The sequence below is a fragment of the Camelina sativa genome, chromosome 4 (genome assembly GCF_030686135.1).
Source record: "Camelina sativa cultivar CO46 ecotype springtype chromosome 4, ASM3068613v1".
Taxonomy (NCBI): domain Eukaryota; kingdom Viridiplantae; phylum Streptophyta; class Magnoliopsida; order Brassicales; family Brassicaceae; genus Camelina; species Camelina sativa.
Genome location: NC_141883.1, coordinates 32353277 through 32368768, shown reverse-complemented (window position 1 = coordinate 32368768; position 15492 = coordinate 32353277). Strand labels below are relative to the sequence as shown.

The window sequence follows — 15492 nt, the reverse complement described above, 5'->3', positions numbered from 1 at the left end:
CCTAAATGAGAAAACATACTCTGTGTTGGTCCAATACTTAAATCTTTACAGCTATTCCGAGATCGTTTATACCAATCAGGACAGTCAATTACTATCCTCATTGGAAGCCTTTCTGCATCATCATCATCTACCATGAGTATATATAGATCTTTCGGTACAGTGGAATCTGAGCTTTACACAATCATTTTTCTTATGTTTTCATTCAATCTTAATAGTTTTTCTTAGATGAGTAAAGCTCTCTTTGCCGGCTCTTTTTCTCTCGATTCTTTCATGTCTTTGAATGCCTAATTGGTTCTTTCATGAATGTAAAAACAACGTAGGCTTAGATTTTGCGGATGTGTGTATATATATGACTCTTTAGAAATCTGAGTTATTCAAATTAGAAATCTGTGGATGAACATCACTTGTTTTTTCTTTTGACGACCGTCTTTTTAGTTACTGTATATTGAAGAAAAATTACTGTATATCTTTTTGAATGACCTTTTGAAAATGTATTTTTTAATGCTACCAGATTTTTGGACAGTTGAATTATGTTTAAAGTGTGTGCAAGGGTTCTCATGATTTAAATAATAACAAAGTTTTAGTCTTCCGTTAACATGTCTCCATTCAATTCCTTGAAATTGTATCTTGACGAGCATTATCTTTTAAAGAGAACAAGTACGACCTTTCCATGGATCCATCAGACTACAATATTATATTATTGCCTCATCTTACCAACAAAATGAATATTGTTAATTTAATTAAGAAGAGATAGATCTCTCAAGTCTTATCTATTTATATTGAGTGTAATAACAAGTCTTCATGTCCCTCCCTTAGTACCAAAACCACAATATGACTTTCTCAAAACAACTCTTTCTTTACCTCTTTTGCATCGTCCCTCTTCTACATGCTTCAGACCACCCAAAACAATGCTCTTCTTCCTCATGCGGTCGTGACGATGTTCATGTCCGTTTCCCTTTCTGGTTACTCTCGAGACAGTCTGAGTTATGTGGTCACGCCGGATTTAATCTCCAATGCACAATCAGTCCCAAGACAGCTCTTAAGCTACCTAATTCCGGAACATTTCTTGTCCGAGAGATCGACTATATAAGGCAGCAGATTCGTCTCTACGACCCCGAAAATTGCTTAGTAAGAAAGCTTTTGACCTTTGACATATCGGGATCTCCTTTCTCTGCTCTCTACCTTGTCAACTACACGTTCTGGAGCTGTCCTAATGAGGTTGCAAAGTCGTCCGGGTTTGACTCCATCCCATGTCTAAGCAATTCAACGGCCTCGTTCTTAGCTACAACTAGTTTGGATCTCGCAAAGTTTATGCTGCCTTCTTGTCAGATCGTCAAGACAGTAGCTATTCCGGTTTCTCGGCCGGTTGTTGTCGAGAAATCAAGATTCTCGACTGATCTCAAGAATCAAGACCTTTGGTTGAAATGGGATTCTCCAAGTTGTAGCCATTGTGAGAGGGATTACTTGAGATGTGGATTCATAAGCAATTCCTCTCTCCAAGTGAAATGCTTCCCTTTTGACAAATCAGGTACCAATTACTCCAATTCTTTCTCCTTCTTAGTTCATATAGTTAACTCCATTGATAATAATGAATGAAGAATAAGTTGCCTTAGTGGAAATGGATATCTACAAATTGGGTTTTTCAAATAATTATCCACTCATTAAACAACTAGGACAAAAAATTTAGTAGGCATTACATTTGACATTGAGCCGTTGACTATTGAGTAATTAATTGCTTAATTACAGTTTTCAAAACATCAAATCCAATCTTTTCATGTTACACGCTAGAATGTCGTACTCCGTATATAAAACCATATAATAAGAATATAAAAAGGAATAATGCGCAATATGACGTGTTGATTACTATTTTTTCACTTGTTTCAGGGTTGTGAATTATCACCAGTTTTTGTTGACGAGAAAGATTAAAAAAATAATACGTACATGTTGGCTTGATTAAATTGGCCTTTGGAAACAATGATTTTGCAGGTAACAACACGGGACTACATGTGCTTAAAATAATAATCCTGAGCGTAATTGGACCGGTCACGATCTTTGCTACTTGTATTGCAATCGGAGTTTGCACCTCTGAAACATTCGCTTCCCGTAGACAACGCAACGTGGCCGTCGCTGCCCTGCAGCCAAACGAGGTTATAGTAACGACGGGTCTAGACGAGTCAGTAATAGAATCATATAAGAAAATGGAATTAGGAGAGAGTAGAAGATTACCGGGAACTAACGACATTGTTTGTCCCATTTGTTTATCGGAGTATGCTAGCAAAGAGACCGTGCGTTGCATACCGGAATGTGATCATTGCTTCCACATTGAATGTATAGATGCGTGGCTTAAGATTCATGGTTCGTGTCCTCTTTGTAGGAATTCGCCTTCTCCGGCGCGTGAAGTTGTCTGAATTGTTATAAATGATTTATATATATAGAAGAATTTATATTTGTAAACATATAGCCATATTTACATTTTGTAGAAGAAATATCTTTTTTTACGTTTGAGGTTGTAATGGCGATTAATTACGTTTGTTTACGATTGACTTTATTTTTTTAGAGTTAAATTTGTTTACACAACTAGTTATAATTCTGTATCTTATTTCAAGTTCTGTTTTATGTAATGGATGTCATCTTAATCGTTGTGTTCTTTATTGATATATACGCAAAAAGCGATCATCATGCATATAGATTCTGGTTATTCTTTTATAGAGATATCTTGACATTTGTTGTTCCAAGCAAGCCATGATGCTCTCGGCGGAAGATGCAACCAGTTCCGACGACGTACATTGGATCTTAAAATCCATCCAAATTCCAAAGCTCTCTCGTATGTACTAACATCAAAGAAGACAAAAAAAGTGTTGTGGTTTGAATAAATAACGATATTTTGTGTCAATACCTTAAGCTCCATAAACTAGTGTTGAATTCGGAACCATCACAATATATTGGAACACACATTATTGGTATACAAAGAAACCTGATTAAAAAAAAAAATTTGAAAACCATTTAGAAATTAAAGAAACAATTAATGACAAAAGAAGTTACTTATTCTTTCTAGCCGTTATAGCAGCTTCTGATTAATTAATAAAGCATCAGAGAGAGAGTCCCTCTTTATGGCGTCAGACAATTTAGTTTAGTTCTGTTCTGTTCTGTCTCACCTTTTTGATATAAATTTTGTGAGTGCAATTTACCTTTTTGAGCACGACTGTTGTAAACGGTAATCGGTAAAAGTGACCGTTGTAATTATTATTCTTGTGGGGGAGTCCAAAGTATATATAAAAAGGGAAAAAGAGAAGAAAAATCAAACTCGTCGAAAAAAGGAAACAATCAAATCAAACCCCTAAAATTTCCCTTTTTATGTCATTTTAAACAAACTCAACCCTTTACTTATACAATACCCTTTGATCTAATTATTTTCTTCTTCTTCATTATCATAATTCTCTGTTCTTCTCTTCCTCTTCTTCTTCGAGAATTGGAGACCAAAAAAAAAAAAAAAAAAAAAAATCCACATCTAAAGTTATTTTTCTTCTTCGAGAATCGCCGTCGCCGATAATGACCTCTGCAACAAAAAAAACTTGTCATTCGTAAGGTTTGAACTCCACATCCTCTGTCTTTGAGTCGATCCAAAACTTTGTCTCTTCCCCTAATTTAAGTATATATTTCACCGCAGGGCAAAACTAGAAAGAGGAAAGTGAAGAAACTAAGAAGAAGGTTCCATCATTCCATTCGCCTGAGGAGAATCTGACTGTTTTTTTTCGTCGACAATTGTGACACGTCACCAACACGGTGGTGCAGACGAGGCTCGTATCTGGGCTACACGCTTCAACAGTCCAACAAGGTATTCTTTTCTTCTCTTTCTTCTTTTTAAATTTCTTCTTTTTAAAAAATAATTATGATGTTTTTCTCCTGATTTAAAACTATATATATAAAAACTATATTTTTGAAAATTAAGTTTTAATTAATTATTATAATCTATAAAAGCTTTTAATTAAACAAAATGTTTTTAAAATATCAAATAAATTTTGAGTGTTAAATTTTAAAACGTTGATTGCAAATCGAGCTTAGGCATCCAGTCCAAAGAGTTTCCTTTGGTCAATCCAAAGAGTTTCCTTTGGTCCGTCAGTTTGGTGTTATAAGTTCAACATGTTTTCACTTAATATAAATTTGACACTTAAGAGTTATTTGATTTTTTTTTACAGAACAATGTTTTCTATCAAAATTTTAATTAAACAATATGTTTTTAAAATATTCAAATAAATTTTAAGTGTTATATTTTAAAACGTTGATTACAAATCGAACTTAGGCATCCAGTCCGAAGTATTTCCTTTGGTCCGTCAGTTGGTGTCATAAGTTCAACATGTTTTCACGAAATATAAATTTGACACTTCAGAATTATTTGATTTTTTTCTTTTGCAAAATAATCTTTTTAAATAAATGTTTTTAAAATTCTTTGTTTTTGCGCTTGTTTAATTGGAAATAATGATTATTACGTATTTTAATTGTTGAAGCTTTGTTTTGTGTAAAAACAACTAAACAAAAATATGCAATATAAAGAAAAACATAGAAAAAGGTGACTCGAGAGGATATTAATAAATTTGATCCAAGGTTTTTTATGTCATCCATCCACTGGTCTATAAAACTTAATCTTTAAGTCGTTAAATAAAAAGGGTTGTATTCCAAACGAAAGAAATCTAGGAACTAAGAACTTGCATGTCTGCAAGATACGTATATTTGTGTTAGTTACCTATAAAAAGTCTCTGCTTAAAGAAAAAGTGGAGATAAGTCCCATAGAAAACAATTCTGCGAGATAAGTCGTCTATCGTATATTCGTATAATACCACCATTACTTAGACAGAACTATTTCGTTTGCAAACTTATTTTGGTTATCTTATAATAAGCCTGTTGTATGGTTTTTAATAAAAGGTATATACTCTTTTAATCTTAACTAATACTAATATTTAAGTGTTATAGAAATTAAGTCTACATGTCCCTCCCTTAATACCAAAACCACTATGACTTTCTCAAAACCATTCTTCCTTTACCTCCTCTTCCTCTTTCCTCTCCTACACGTTTCACACCCAAAACAATGCCCTCCTGCCTCATGTGGCCGCGGCGATGTCCATGTCCGTTTCCCTTTCTGGTTACTCTCAGAACAGGCTGAGTTCTGTGGCTATGCGGGATTCAATCTCCACTGCACAGTTAGTCCCAGCAGGACAGCTCTCAAGCTTCCTCCTAATTCCGGAACATTTCTTGTCCGGAAGATCGACTATTTAAGTCAGCAGATTCGTCTCTATGACCCTGAAATTGTTTGGCAAGAAAGCTTTTGACCTTTGACATTTCAGGATCTCAATTCTCTGTCTCTACCTTGTCAGCTACACGTTCTTGAGCTGTCCTAATGAGGTTGCAAAGTCATCAGGGTTTCACTCCATCCCATGTCTAGGCAATTCAACGACCTCTTTCTTGGCTACAACTAGTTTGGATCTCGCGAAATCTATGCTGCCTTCTTGTCAGATCGCAAAGACAGTAGCTATTCCGGTTTCTCGGCCGATTGTTGCTGAGAAACCAAGATTCTCGACTGATGTCAACGATCAAGACCTTTGGCTAAAATGGGATTCTCCAAGTTGTAACGTTTGTGAGATGAAGTATTTGAGATGTGGTTTCATAAGCAATGCTTCTCTTGAAGTCAAATGTTTCTCTTTTGAAAAATCCGGTACGAATTACTCTGATGTTGGATATGGGCTTTGCCCCAACATTTATAAAGCCCAAACAGAAGATTCTCAAGAGATTTTGGGCCAAAAGTCTTGGATCAGACCCAACAGGTCGCATGGGCAAAATCGTCATTTTACCAGGAGACAGAAGAAACCTTAGGTCAAGGTCCCACTATAAATACCTGATGTCATTGTCACGTTAGGGGATGGACTTTTTTTGGGCAATTAGAGAGAGAAGAGCTATATTTTTCGCTTTACTCTTTAATTGTCATTTTCTGTAAACCCTTCCTCAGATTCTACGTTAATAAAAGGACCAGTTCCGATTTATCCCCACTAAGATCCGTATTATCTATATTGTCGATTTCACACATCAACAATTTGGCGCCCACCGTGGGGCCAGACGGAATCCTTTCATTTGACGAATAGAATTTGAAGATAGGTGTTTTCGGTAAACCAAAAGCATGTCTCACACTAATCTGTCCAGCGATGAAGGCGTCGACTCTTCCGCAGCCCGCGTCAAGTCTCCCAGGCGCACCATATGGGGGCGCACCCGCGCGAGGACGAACCAGCTCCAAGGCGTCGACACGATCGAAGTCACTACGGTCGAAGACGCAACACTCACTGACCATGCAGCCATAGGCGCCACACCCCCCATTCGTGTAGCCGCTCGCATCAATCCAACCGACCGCGAAGCCGTAGGCGCTGCGCGCGTCGCTCCAACCAATCACACCCAAATTATCGTCGCACCCCGGACGACACAAACAGCATCTAATCATGCGTATCACGCCCATACGCAAGCACTTGTTACTCACAACAAACAATCATCAATATTCTCCACGCCCAAATACGATCTCGATCTCGCACGCATATCCCGTAACAGCGACATCGCAACGACCCTTTGGGCTCACCGGAAGTTCAATCAAGCCACGATCTCGACCTCGTCAGCCCTCAAACACGCCAAGTATCAAATGCAACACCTTTGACAGCATCTCGCGATCACAATATCTCGAGAACCCTTAAGCAGGTCACCTTGCAGCTCGCTAACTTCTCAATCTCGCTGACAATCAGTCTGTCCGCGAATGACGCAAGTCACACCATCTCGCCAACGATTCCATACGGAGAAGTTTTGAGCTCGTCATACGGAGAAGTATTGAGCTCGTCATACGGAGAAGTGTTAAGCTCGCCATACGGAGAAGTATTGAGCTCGCCAACGATTCCATACGGAGAAGTGTTGAGCTCGCCAACGATTCCATACGAAGAAGTGTTGAGCTCGCCATACGGAGGAATGTTGAGCTCACCATACGGAGGAATGTTGAGCTCGCCAACGATTCCATACGGAGAAGTGTTGATCTCACCACCGGAGAATTCGATCTCACCATCTCGCCAACGCGACATGGCCTTGCAATCTCGCAACAACAAACGCAGCAAACGCAGCAAGCTTCGTGCAAGCAGTCAGCTCGTCCTCAACCTCACCAGACAGCGCTGCCGGCAAACACCGCACATTCACTAGCACGCATCAAGGACCAATACTTGCCACATTTGGCGCAACGAGAACATCTCATAAAAAAAAAAAAAAAAAAAAAAAAAAAAAAAAAAAAAAAAAAAAAATTGTCACACGCTCGACAATATCGAGCTCACGGGATAAGCCGGAAGCAAAAGCCGCACCTAGCTTGCACATCGTCGCCCTGGCCAGGTGTACGATTTTAAACGCGCTCCGCATGGGTGCAGTGGTGAAATAATCCACGTCCTTACTTCGGTAGGATATTTTAAGCCGAGCCCAGACTCGCAATGAGCTAGCAGGAAGCGGAGTGAGTAAGCCGAGACCCCGACTCGCACACACGTAATTCCTGCAGCACCCACAGGGTAAGCCGGTCACGCGTACCGCACCTAAAACAGTACGACAAGTCCGTCTTGTCTACTCAAGACGTTTCGGGGAAAAACATATCAAGGATAAGCCAGGAGACGTCCTGCACTGCAAAATATGCCCTGTAAACAAGAAAAACGTCGCATCTCTATTTTGAGGGTAATTTCACAATAATCTAACTTTGCGCGACAAAAATCAGCAATAATAAACCTTTGCGTGAAAATCATCAATAAAAGTATGAATGACCAAGCTAATAAAGCAACCAAGTTCGCAAAAAAAAAAAAAAAAAAAAAAAAAAAAAAAGAAAAGAAAAGACAATCTCGTCGGTGTCTTCGATAGCACACTCCGGGAAATGCTCAAGATCATCTTCACGACATGACTTCACGTCTAGGTGCAATCACAAAAACAATCTAGCCGTTTCGTATGCACGCCTCAACGCCACAACTTCCTCGTATGCACCTAGCAATGTCAAGCTAAGTCATCTCGCCATTTCGTATGCGTGCCTCGATGCCACGACGTTCCCGTATGCTCCTCGCTGTAGCACCTCGCCACCTTTCTACCAAAATCTCAATTTCGTCGAGACCACTCTCAAACGCGCGATACTGATCGTCCCCAAGCTCCTCCGGAACATCTCCAAAGACATCATCTCCGGATGCCATTGCGCGAAACCTTGCAAAACCAACCAAACAACCAGTCAATACTGAAGCAACAAGACATCAAAAGTGCAATAGATTCCGGATAGAACGAACATAACCAAATGAACTGCGTACCACATACCGCGCACTGCATCCTGCGTACCGCGTACCGCATACTGCATACTGCGTATTGCGCACTGCGTCCCGTGCCTTGCGTGCTGTGTACTACGCTCTGCATATTGCGCACTAAGTCCCGTGTACCGCGTATTGCGTACTGTGCACCGCGTCCCGCGCACTGTACCGCGTACTGTGAACCTTGCACCGCGTCCCGCGTACTACGTCCTTTGTCCCGCGTACCACGTACTGCACACCACGCACCACATACCATGCATCACGTACTGCGCACAATATCCTGTTTCCCCTCGCGGAGACATCCGCGAGCTCCTCCTCATCTCGCCATATCGTCTCGCCAAATGTCAAAGTATCTCGCCCCGTACCACATCTGTCTCGCTATTGGTTCATTCTCCCCATCTCGCTAACACAGCTCCGCTACACGTATTTTGCAACAACACCGGGTACGTCATCGTGCTAGCGGTTCCGTATCAACGTCAAGAGTTTCCCCGTATTGGACTGCGACATCAACAACGCCTTTCACATAGCACACTCAACATCCATTCCGATCAAAACCTGCGAAAGTCCCAGTTTTTCATAAGCATATAGCAAACACGGCACCTCGCAAACCCTTGAGCTTGTCACCGCGTGCAAGCTCACCACCAAAGTCTCAATCTCGCCATTGTTACCGACCCTAGCATGCCCTCTAATTCGACATGCGAGCTCCTCCATCACGCCGACCTGGTCTCATCAATCACGCACGCGAACTCTTGATCTTTCCACCTCTCTAACGTGTCACGAGCTCGCCACAGCATCCCATACGCGTATACGTAGTTGAGCACATCTCCAAGTAAGGATCCGCAGGCCACAACACTAGTCTCGTACGAAACCAATTTCGCCACCACAACATCTCGACCTCGCCAACTTCAATTCCACGAATGTCGACCTCACCACTTCGTTTCCACAAAGGCCAATCTCACCTTTCACTTCGCCATCAATAGAGCAGCTCGCCACCTCGCACGAACCGTCACCGGGATGCGACCACCTCGACGTCTTGCCAGCACGCCCATCTCGCCATACCCACACTTTCATCTTGCTATACCTCCACGCCATCTCGCACGCAATTTCACCGCTAAACATCGCTCTCGCACATGGGCTGGCACGCGATCTCGCTGCTAGAATCCACGCCGTCACCGCACCATGTCTCCGCCCCTTCTCAATCAAAATCTGTCTCTACTTCCCGCGTCTCGGGAAACGTGCAAAACACACAAGACTCCCGTTTAAAGCCTAACAGACCTCGAAAAACGTGCGCAATGCACTATTCATCCCGTAATCTCCCGGATACCTCGAAAAACGTGCACAATGCACTATTCATCCCATAATCTCCCGGATACCTCGAAAAACGTGCGCAATGCACTATTTATCCTAGAATCTCCCGGATAAATCGAAAAACGTGCGCAATGCACTATTCATCCCGGAATCTCCCGGATGCCTCGAAAAACATGCACAAGGCACTATTTATCCAGGAACCTTCCCGAAAGCCTTCAAGCTCTTAAAAATTTTCTATTCCTTCTGCAAGACAGACCTAGAGACGCAGAACTGTAACCGACGGGCTCAAGCAAGCCATCGCACATCGGACTAGCGGGGGACCATTGTTGGATATGGGCTTTGCCCCAACATTTATAAAGCCCAAACAGAAGATTCTCAAGAGATTTTGGGCCAAAAGTCTTGGATCAGGCCCAACAGGTCGCAGGGGCAAAATCGTCATTTTACCAGGAGACAGAAGAAACCCTAGGTTAAGGTCCCACTATAAATACCTGATGTCATTGTCACGTTAGGGGATGGACTTTTTTTGGGCAATTAGAGAGAGAAGAGCTATATTTTTCGCTTTACTCTTTAATTGTCATTTTCTGTAAACCCTTCCTCAGATTCTACGTTAATAAAAGGACCAGTTCCGATTTATCCCCACTAAAATCCGTATTATCTATATTGTCGATTTCACACATCAACGTCTGATTCTTTCTCTTTTCATACGAAGAATAAATTGTCTCTGTGAAAAACTTCAAATCGAAGGAATCTTAGATTTTTGGGGTTTTGAAATAATTATCCACTCATTAAACAAACTAGAAATAAAAAATTAATAATCGAGTAGGCATCATTACGACCGAGCAATTATATATATATATATATATATGATTTAATTAAATTTTTAATCACATTTTGCAGTAGATCATAATTGAATCATAACATGTCACACGCTAGAATGTCGTAGTCCGTATATAGAAACCTTATTATTATAAAAGAAAATACATAGTACGTAACCATGACATGTAGCCTACTACTAAATTTGTATTTGCTTTGAAAAATAACTTGATTTTTATTGATAAACCAGTTCATTCGAAAAGCATGTTTAATTTTCCTAATAAATGATTTTCACTTTTATTATGAAAAAATAATATAAATTAAACTGAGTCTATAAAATATTTTAATTTGCAGGTCCTTTAAGGCAATGTTTTTGTAAGCGTGTCCATAAGCGTAGCAATCACCCACTTTGCTATTTTTATTGCTATCCGGATATACAAATCCCATAGGTTCGGTTTCCGAGGACAAGGGCATTCAGCTATTACAGGCGCAACCGTAACGCAGCAACCAAGAGAGGTTATTATGGCCACGAGGGGTCTTGACCAATCGACAATAGAAACATACAAGAAAATAGAGTTGGGAGAAAGTAGAAGGCTTCCGGGGAATAATGGAATTTTATGTCCGATTTGTCTATCAGAGTATGCGAGCAGAGAGAGCATACGGTCCATACCGGAATGTGAGCATTGCTTCCACGTGGAATGTATTGATGCGTGGCTCAAGATTCATGGTTCATGCCCTCTTTGTAGGAACTCATGTGCGTCAAGGAGATGCTGAAATATGTCAAACGTTGTAAAGATATGTTGTGTCATGGAACTGACATAAACTCGATACTCATTTTTTTTTGGTGTGGGGAAGATTAGATGATGGCCACGGCAAAATTCTTGAAATTGAGTAGGTATGATTTGAGGAATTCTTGTATCGAGGGGATTTAGTAAAAAGGCTAATTCGACTCTTTTCCAAAATCCAAGATTGGATACTACTGTGATCACAACGTTTTGATGTAAAATCTTTGACTTTGGTTGTGTAATCCTTGAGTTTTAGTTGATTTACGAGGTTCATATATGGAGTGACAATGTTATATCTGTGGGATCATGTAATTATCCCCTTGTGATATGTATATGAAGTGGCTAGGGAACTTTCGCTGAAGCAAGGATGATTCACGCTACGCACACATAAAAGTAGTATTTCACGTATGGTGTCGTCGATCGTTTTAAAAAAAAAGAATATACATATATGGAAATTTAGGCAAGACCCAAGAAATCAATACATCATGCCAAACGAAAATCAGGATTCCTCGTAACATGGATTTCATATAGTAAAATCAGGGTTGTAACATACTCTAAGAATCGCTCTCAAGCTTAATCTTTATAGGGTTTCCATCTGTAAGGATATGTGATTTGATATTGTCCACCTCTTTGGATACACATGCTAAAATTTCTGAGGAATTCTTCTGTTCGGCTCCAGATTTCAATCTCTTCTCAACGTTTTGACGAGCCAACGAGAACAATTCGACCGCCCTGAAAAAGGGGTTATTAAAGGTAAAAGGCGGTTCGGTTCATATAGGAGACTGACACTCTTCAAAAACATATATATACCTTTCAAAACCTCCGGTTTCTGAGTGCAACCGTGCGAAGCTGTCAAGCTTATGTATATCTATTTATAATTTCAACAACAACATGCAAAAAGAAATAAATAAATAATAATAATAAGGATATTGTATAACAATGATGCAATAAAATGAACATGAGCTAGACCTTCGCTCTCAAGCTTCACTTTTGAATGGCTTGTCTCCAACCCTAGTGTAGATATTGTTAAAACTCAAATTTAAAACGTAAATAAAAGAAGAGAGATCAACGTGATTTTGATTTCTTTAATATTTCTTTTTACCTCGGAATCTTGTTTCAGCATGCTCTCTCGTACATCTGGCCTGATTATTCAATTTTCCCCTGTACAATAATTACTAACATCATGATATATGGATATAAATTAATGACATCAGAAAAAAGCTATGATATATATTAGAGAAACTGACCCGTTTGTTAGGATATGTGACTTGACATTCTCCATCTGTCGTGGTATCTTCTTAGATACAGATTCAAAAGTATCCTTCTTATCAGCGTTTTGATGAGACGACGCCGCGAACAACGCAACGGCCCTGTGACATTAAATTAATTAGGTCCCATTTCAGATAATAACAAAGGTTTTAAGGCTGAAGCGTATAATATTATATAGTTTGAGCGAAATCAAGAAGACATATATACCTTTCCAAACTTTCCATTTCCTAGTACAACCTTATGAAGCAATCAGTTTGTTCATACTCTGCTACTTAATTAATTTCCAAAAAAGTTAGTATAACAAAAAAAAAAAAACATCAACATGACATATGAACGAACACTAAAAGAAGTACCTGATAATGGTTCTTCAATCAGTCAATCTTTCTCAGGCGATTTTCTTTTTATGACAGTTTTTTTCTTAGTCTTCTTTGATGTAATGACTCCTTTGTTTGCTATGCATCACATATATACATCATTATAATGGTGTGTCAAAAACAAACATGGCGTATGAAAGAAAAATTTCACTTAGATATATTGATATGAGTTGGGAGTTGGTACCTGATAATGGTTCATCAATTTTTCTCTTTTTCTGAGGCCCTTTTCTTTTTCTGTCAGGTATTGTATACTTGCCGCAATACATCACATAGACTGCTTTTTTCATAAAATCCGGACTTGAATACTGGTTGAGTTCCCATTTATTGTCATCTTTTCTAGGAAACGGTTTGAAAACGCAATGTTCACTAATCGCCTCTCTAAGAACTCCCGTCCGCACTTCAGCGATCATTTTGCTATGAACTTCTATCCACTTGAAATTCATCCTTATAGGAATCTTATATGAGCCAATGAACAACCAGTTGTTTGGCATTCCACGATACCTACGGGAAAACATCTTTGCAATGAGACTCAAGAGTTAATATAACAAATATTATAAGAAGGACAATAGAATTTATAGAAGAAATATTATATTACTATACATACTTGATTTCCAAGGGGGAGTTCTAAATAAATCTCGAGACAAGTGAGGAACTCCGCTATCCCTTTTAGCCTTTAAAAAGTGCAAAATTTTGGCAATGTAATATTCAGTCCTCGAACAAAATGGGATTGACATCAAAATCGGGTGTTTTTGTTTTGAAACATGAGAAGCTATCGTTAGGCAGCCCTTCCCGCAATAGTCTGATCCTGATGGGTGTGTGAAGCACCCTCACCATGCACATTGCTCAGTTATCATCGCAATCCCAAGAGCATTAGCATTCATGATAGCTAATATAACAAACAAGAAATTAATATCAATGATTTCACAATAACCACTGTGTACTCTAAATAAGTATATAGATCATTGTAATGGTACAATATGAACTTTTTGAAGATCTTTATTTTGCCAATTAGTAATATATATATATATATATATATATATATATATATTGCATGTCCGCGCGAGTCTGAAGCAACTAAAATATCACATATTCCTAGGTTAATCATCGCTGTGATAATAGCAAATCTTAATTATCTAAGAGTTAGTAAACCCTAATTCATAATCGTGATTAGTTAACAACAATGAAAAGTATTCTAGCAACAAAAAGTCATACCCGTGTGTGTAGGCCGAAGATCTGTGACTCGGCGTCTAGGGTTTTTCTTAGATTTTTTTTTTGTTTCGTCGAGAACTCTTGTTATAATTATATAAAATAAAAATATAGTACTTTGTTATCAAGATTCATTTATTTATAAACAGTTTATTGCGAAAAAAAGGGAAATTCCCTCATAGCAGATACAAAGAAAATAGAAGCTAAGAAAGAAATAAATAAAGGAAAAAAAAACCCCATGTCGATCTATTTCTCTTGTTTTTTTTTTCTCATCAAGATATTTTTTGTTTATAATTTAATGAATTTTCTCCGTGAAAAAACTTCAAATCGAAGAAACCTTTGGTGGTTTTCAAATACTTATCCACTCATTAAATAAACTAGTAAAAAAAAGTTAATAACTTGATTTTTATTGATAAACCAGTTCATACGAAAAGCATGTTTAATTTCCTAATAATTAATTTTACTTTTATTATGAAAAACAATCTAAATTAAACAGAGTCTATAAAATATTTTAATATGCAGGTCCTTTAGGCAATGATTATGTAAGCGTGTCCATAAGCGTAGCAATCACCCACTTTGCTATTTTTATTGCTATCCGGATATACAAATCCCATAGGTTCGGTTTCCGAGGACAAGGCCATTCAGCTATTACAGACGCAACCGTAACGCAACAACCAAGAGAGGTTAGACATGTTCGTTTCATCGACGCAGGTGGCTGTGGCTGCGGCAGCGGCAGCGGTAAACACAACATTTTTAATCGCTGCATCTAATCAACGTTTAAAATGTGAAGATGCATTTGCCGCAGTGTCATGCTGCGGATATCTGCGGCAACCAAATGAATAACAATAACTGTGGCTGCCGCAATTGCAGGTACTTGCGGCGATGAAACGAACATGCCCATATTACGGCCACGAGGGGTCTTGACCAATCGACAATAGAAACATACAAGAAAATAACTCATTTGTTTTTTCCTTGAAACTGATAGTAGGTGTGATTTGAGGATTCTTGTATCGAGGGGGATTTTAGTAAAAGGCAAGTGTTAATAAATACTTTTTTTTTTTTTGAAAATTTGTTAATAAATACTTGCCATCGTTAAAACTCGAGTTTGAGCTCACACACAATACCACAAAACCAATGACAAATGGTGTTGCATGACGCATGAGATTTTCTCAATAATATCCAATTACAACAACCAATCAGGTTTAAGGTTTTCCCTTAAAATGATCTTCTCTCAATAATTGCTCTTCATTATTGCACTGTTAGCCACTAATGTTAGTTATTTATTTAACAAGGTTTTAACAAGATTTATCTCTTTATTCAGTGGTTATGTCTATGAATGTCTTATGTAATTACAGGAAACTACAACGAGAGATAGGATGCTTCATTGCCAAAGATTCCTAA

At 38.8% G+C, this 15492-nt stretch overlaps 1 protein-coding gene and 1 long non-coding RNA gene across 3 annotated transcripts; both read left to right on the top strand.

Annotated features, from left to right (window-relative positions):
• The first annotated feature begins 801 nt into the window (after nucleotides 1–801).
• On the top strand, nucleotides 802–2633 carry LOC104783225 (putative RING-H2 finger protein ATL21A). 2 transcript variants are annotated; one of them, XM_087509119.1, is made up of 2 exons: nucleotides 802–1528; nucleotides 1987–2633. In XM_087509119.1, the coding sequence occupies exons 1-2, from the start codon at nucleotides 832–834 to the stop codon at nucleotides 2406–2408; spliced, it is 1119 nt and encodes a 372-aa protein (XP_087365245.1). In that variant the 5' UTR covers nucleotides 802–831; the 3' UTR covers nucleotides 2409–2633. The 2 variants fall into 2 exon arrangements, with proteins under 2 accessions (XP_087365245.1, XP_087365246.1); XM_087509120.1 differs by having other exon boundaries at nucleotides 1885–2633.
• Nucleotides 2634–3300: 667 nt separating this feature from the next.
• Nucleotides 3301–11515, top strand: LOC104783224 (uncharacterized). The gene is made up of 3 exons (XR_767216.3): nucleotides 3301–3586; nucleotides 3668–3835; nucleotides 10812–11515. It is a non-coding gene; the product is annotated as an uncharacterized LOC104783224 (long non-coding RNA).
• Nucleotides 11516–15492: the final 3977 nt, after the last annotated feature.

Bases quoted from the DNA above. Each gene is read 5' to 3' on its own strand.
- LOC104783225 (XM_087509119.1), top strand. From the start codon at position 832: ATGACTTTCTCAAAACAACTCTTTCTTTACCTCTTTTGCATCGTCCCT. The intron at 1,529-1,986 runs GTACCAATTACT...ATGATTTTGCAG, and splicing joins CTTCCCTTTTGACAAATCAG to GTAACAACACGGGACTACAT.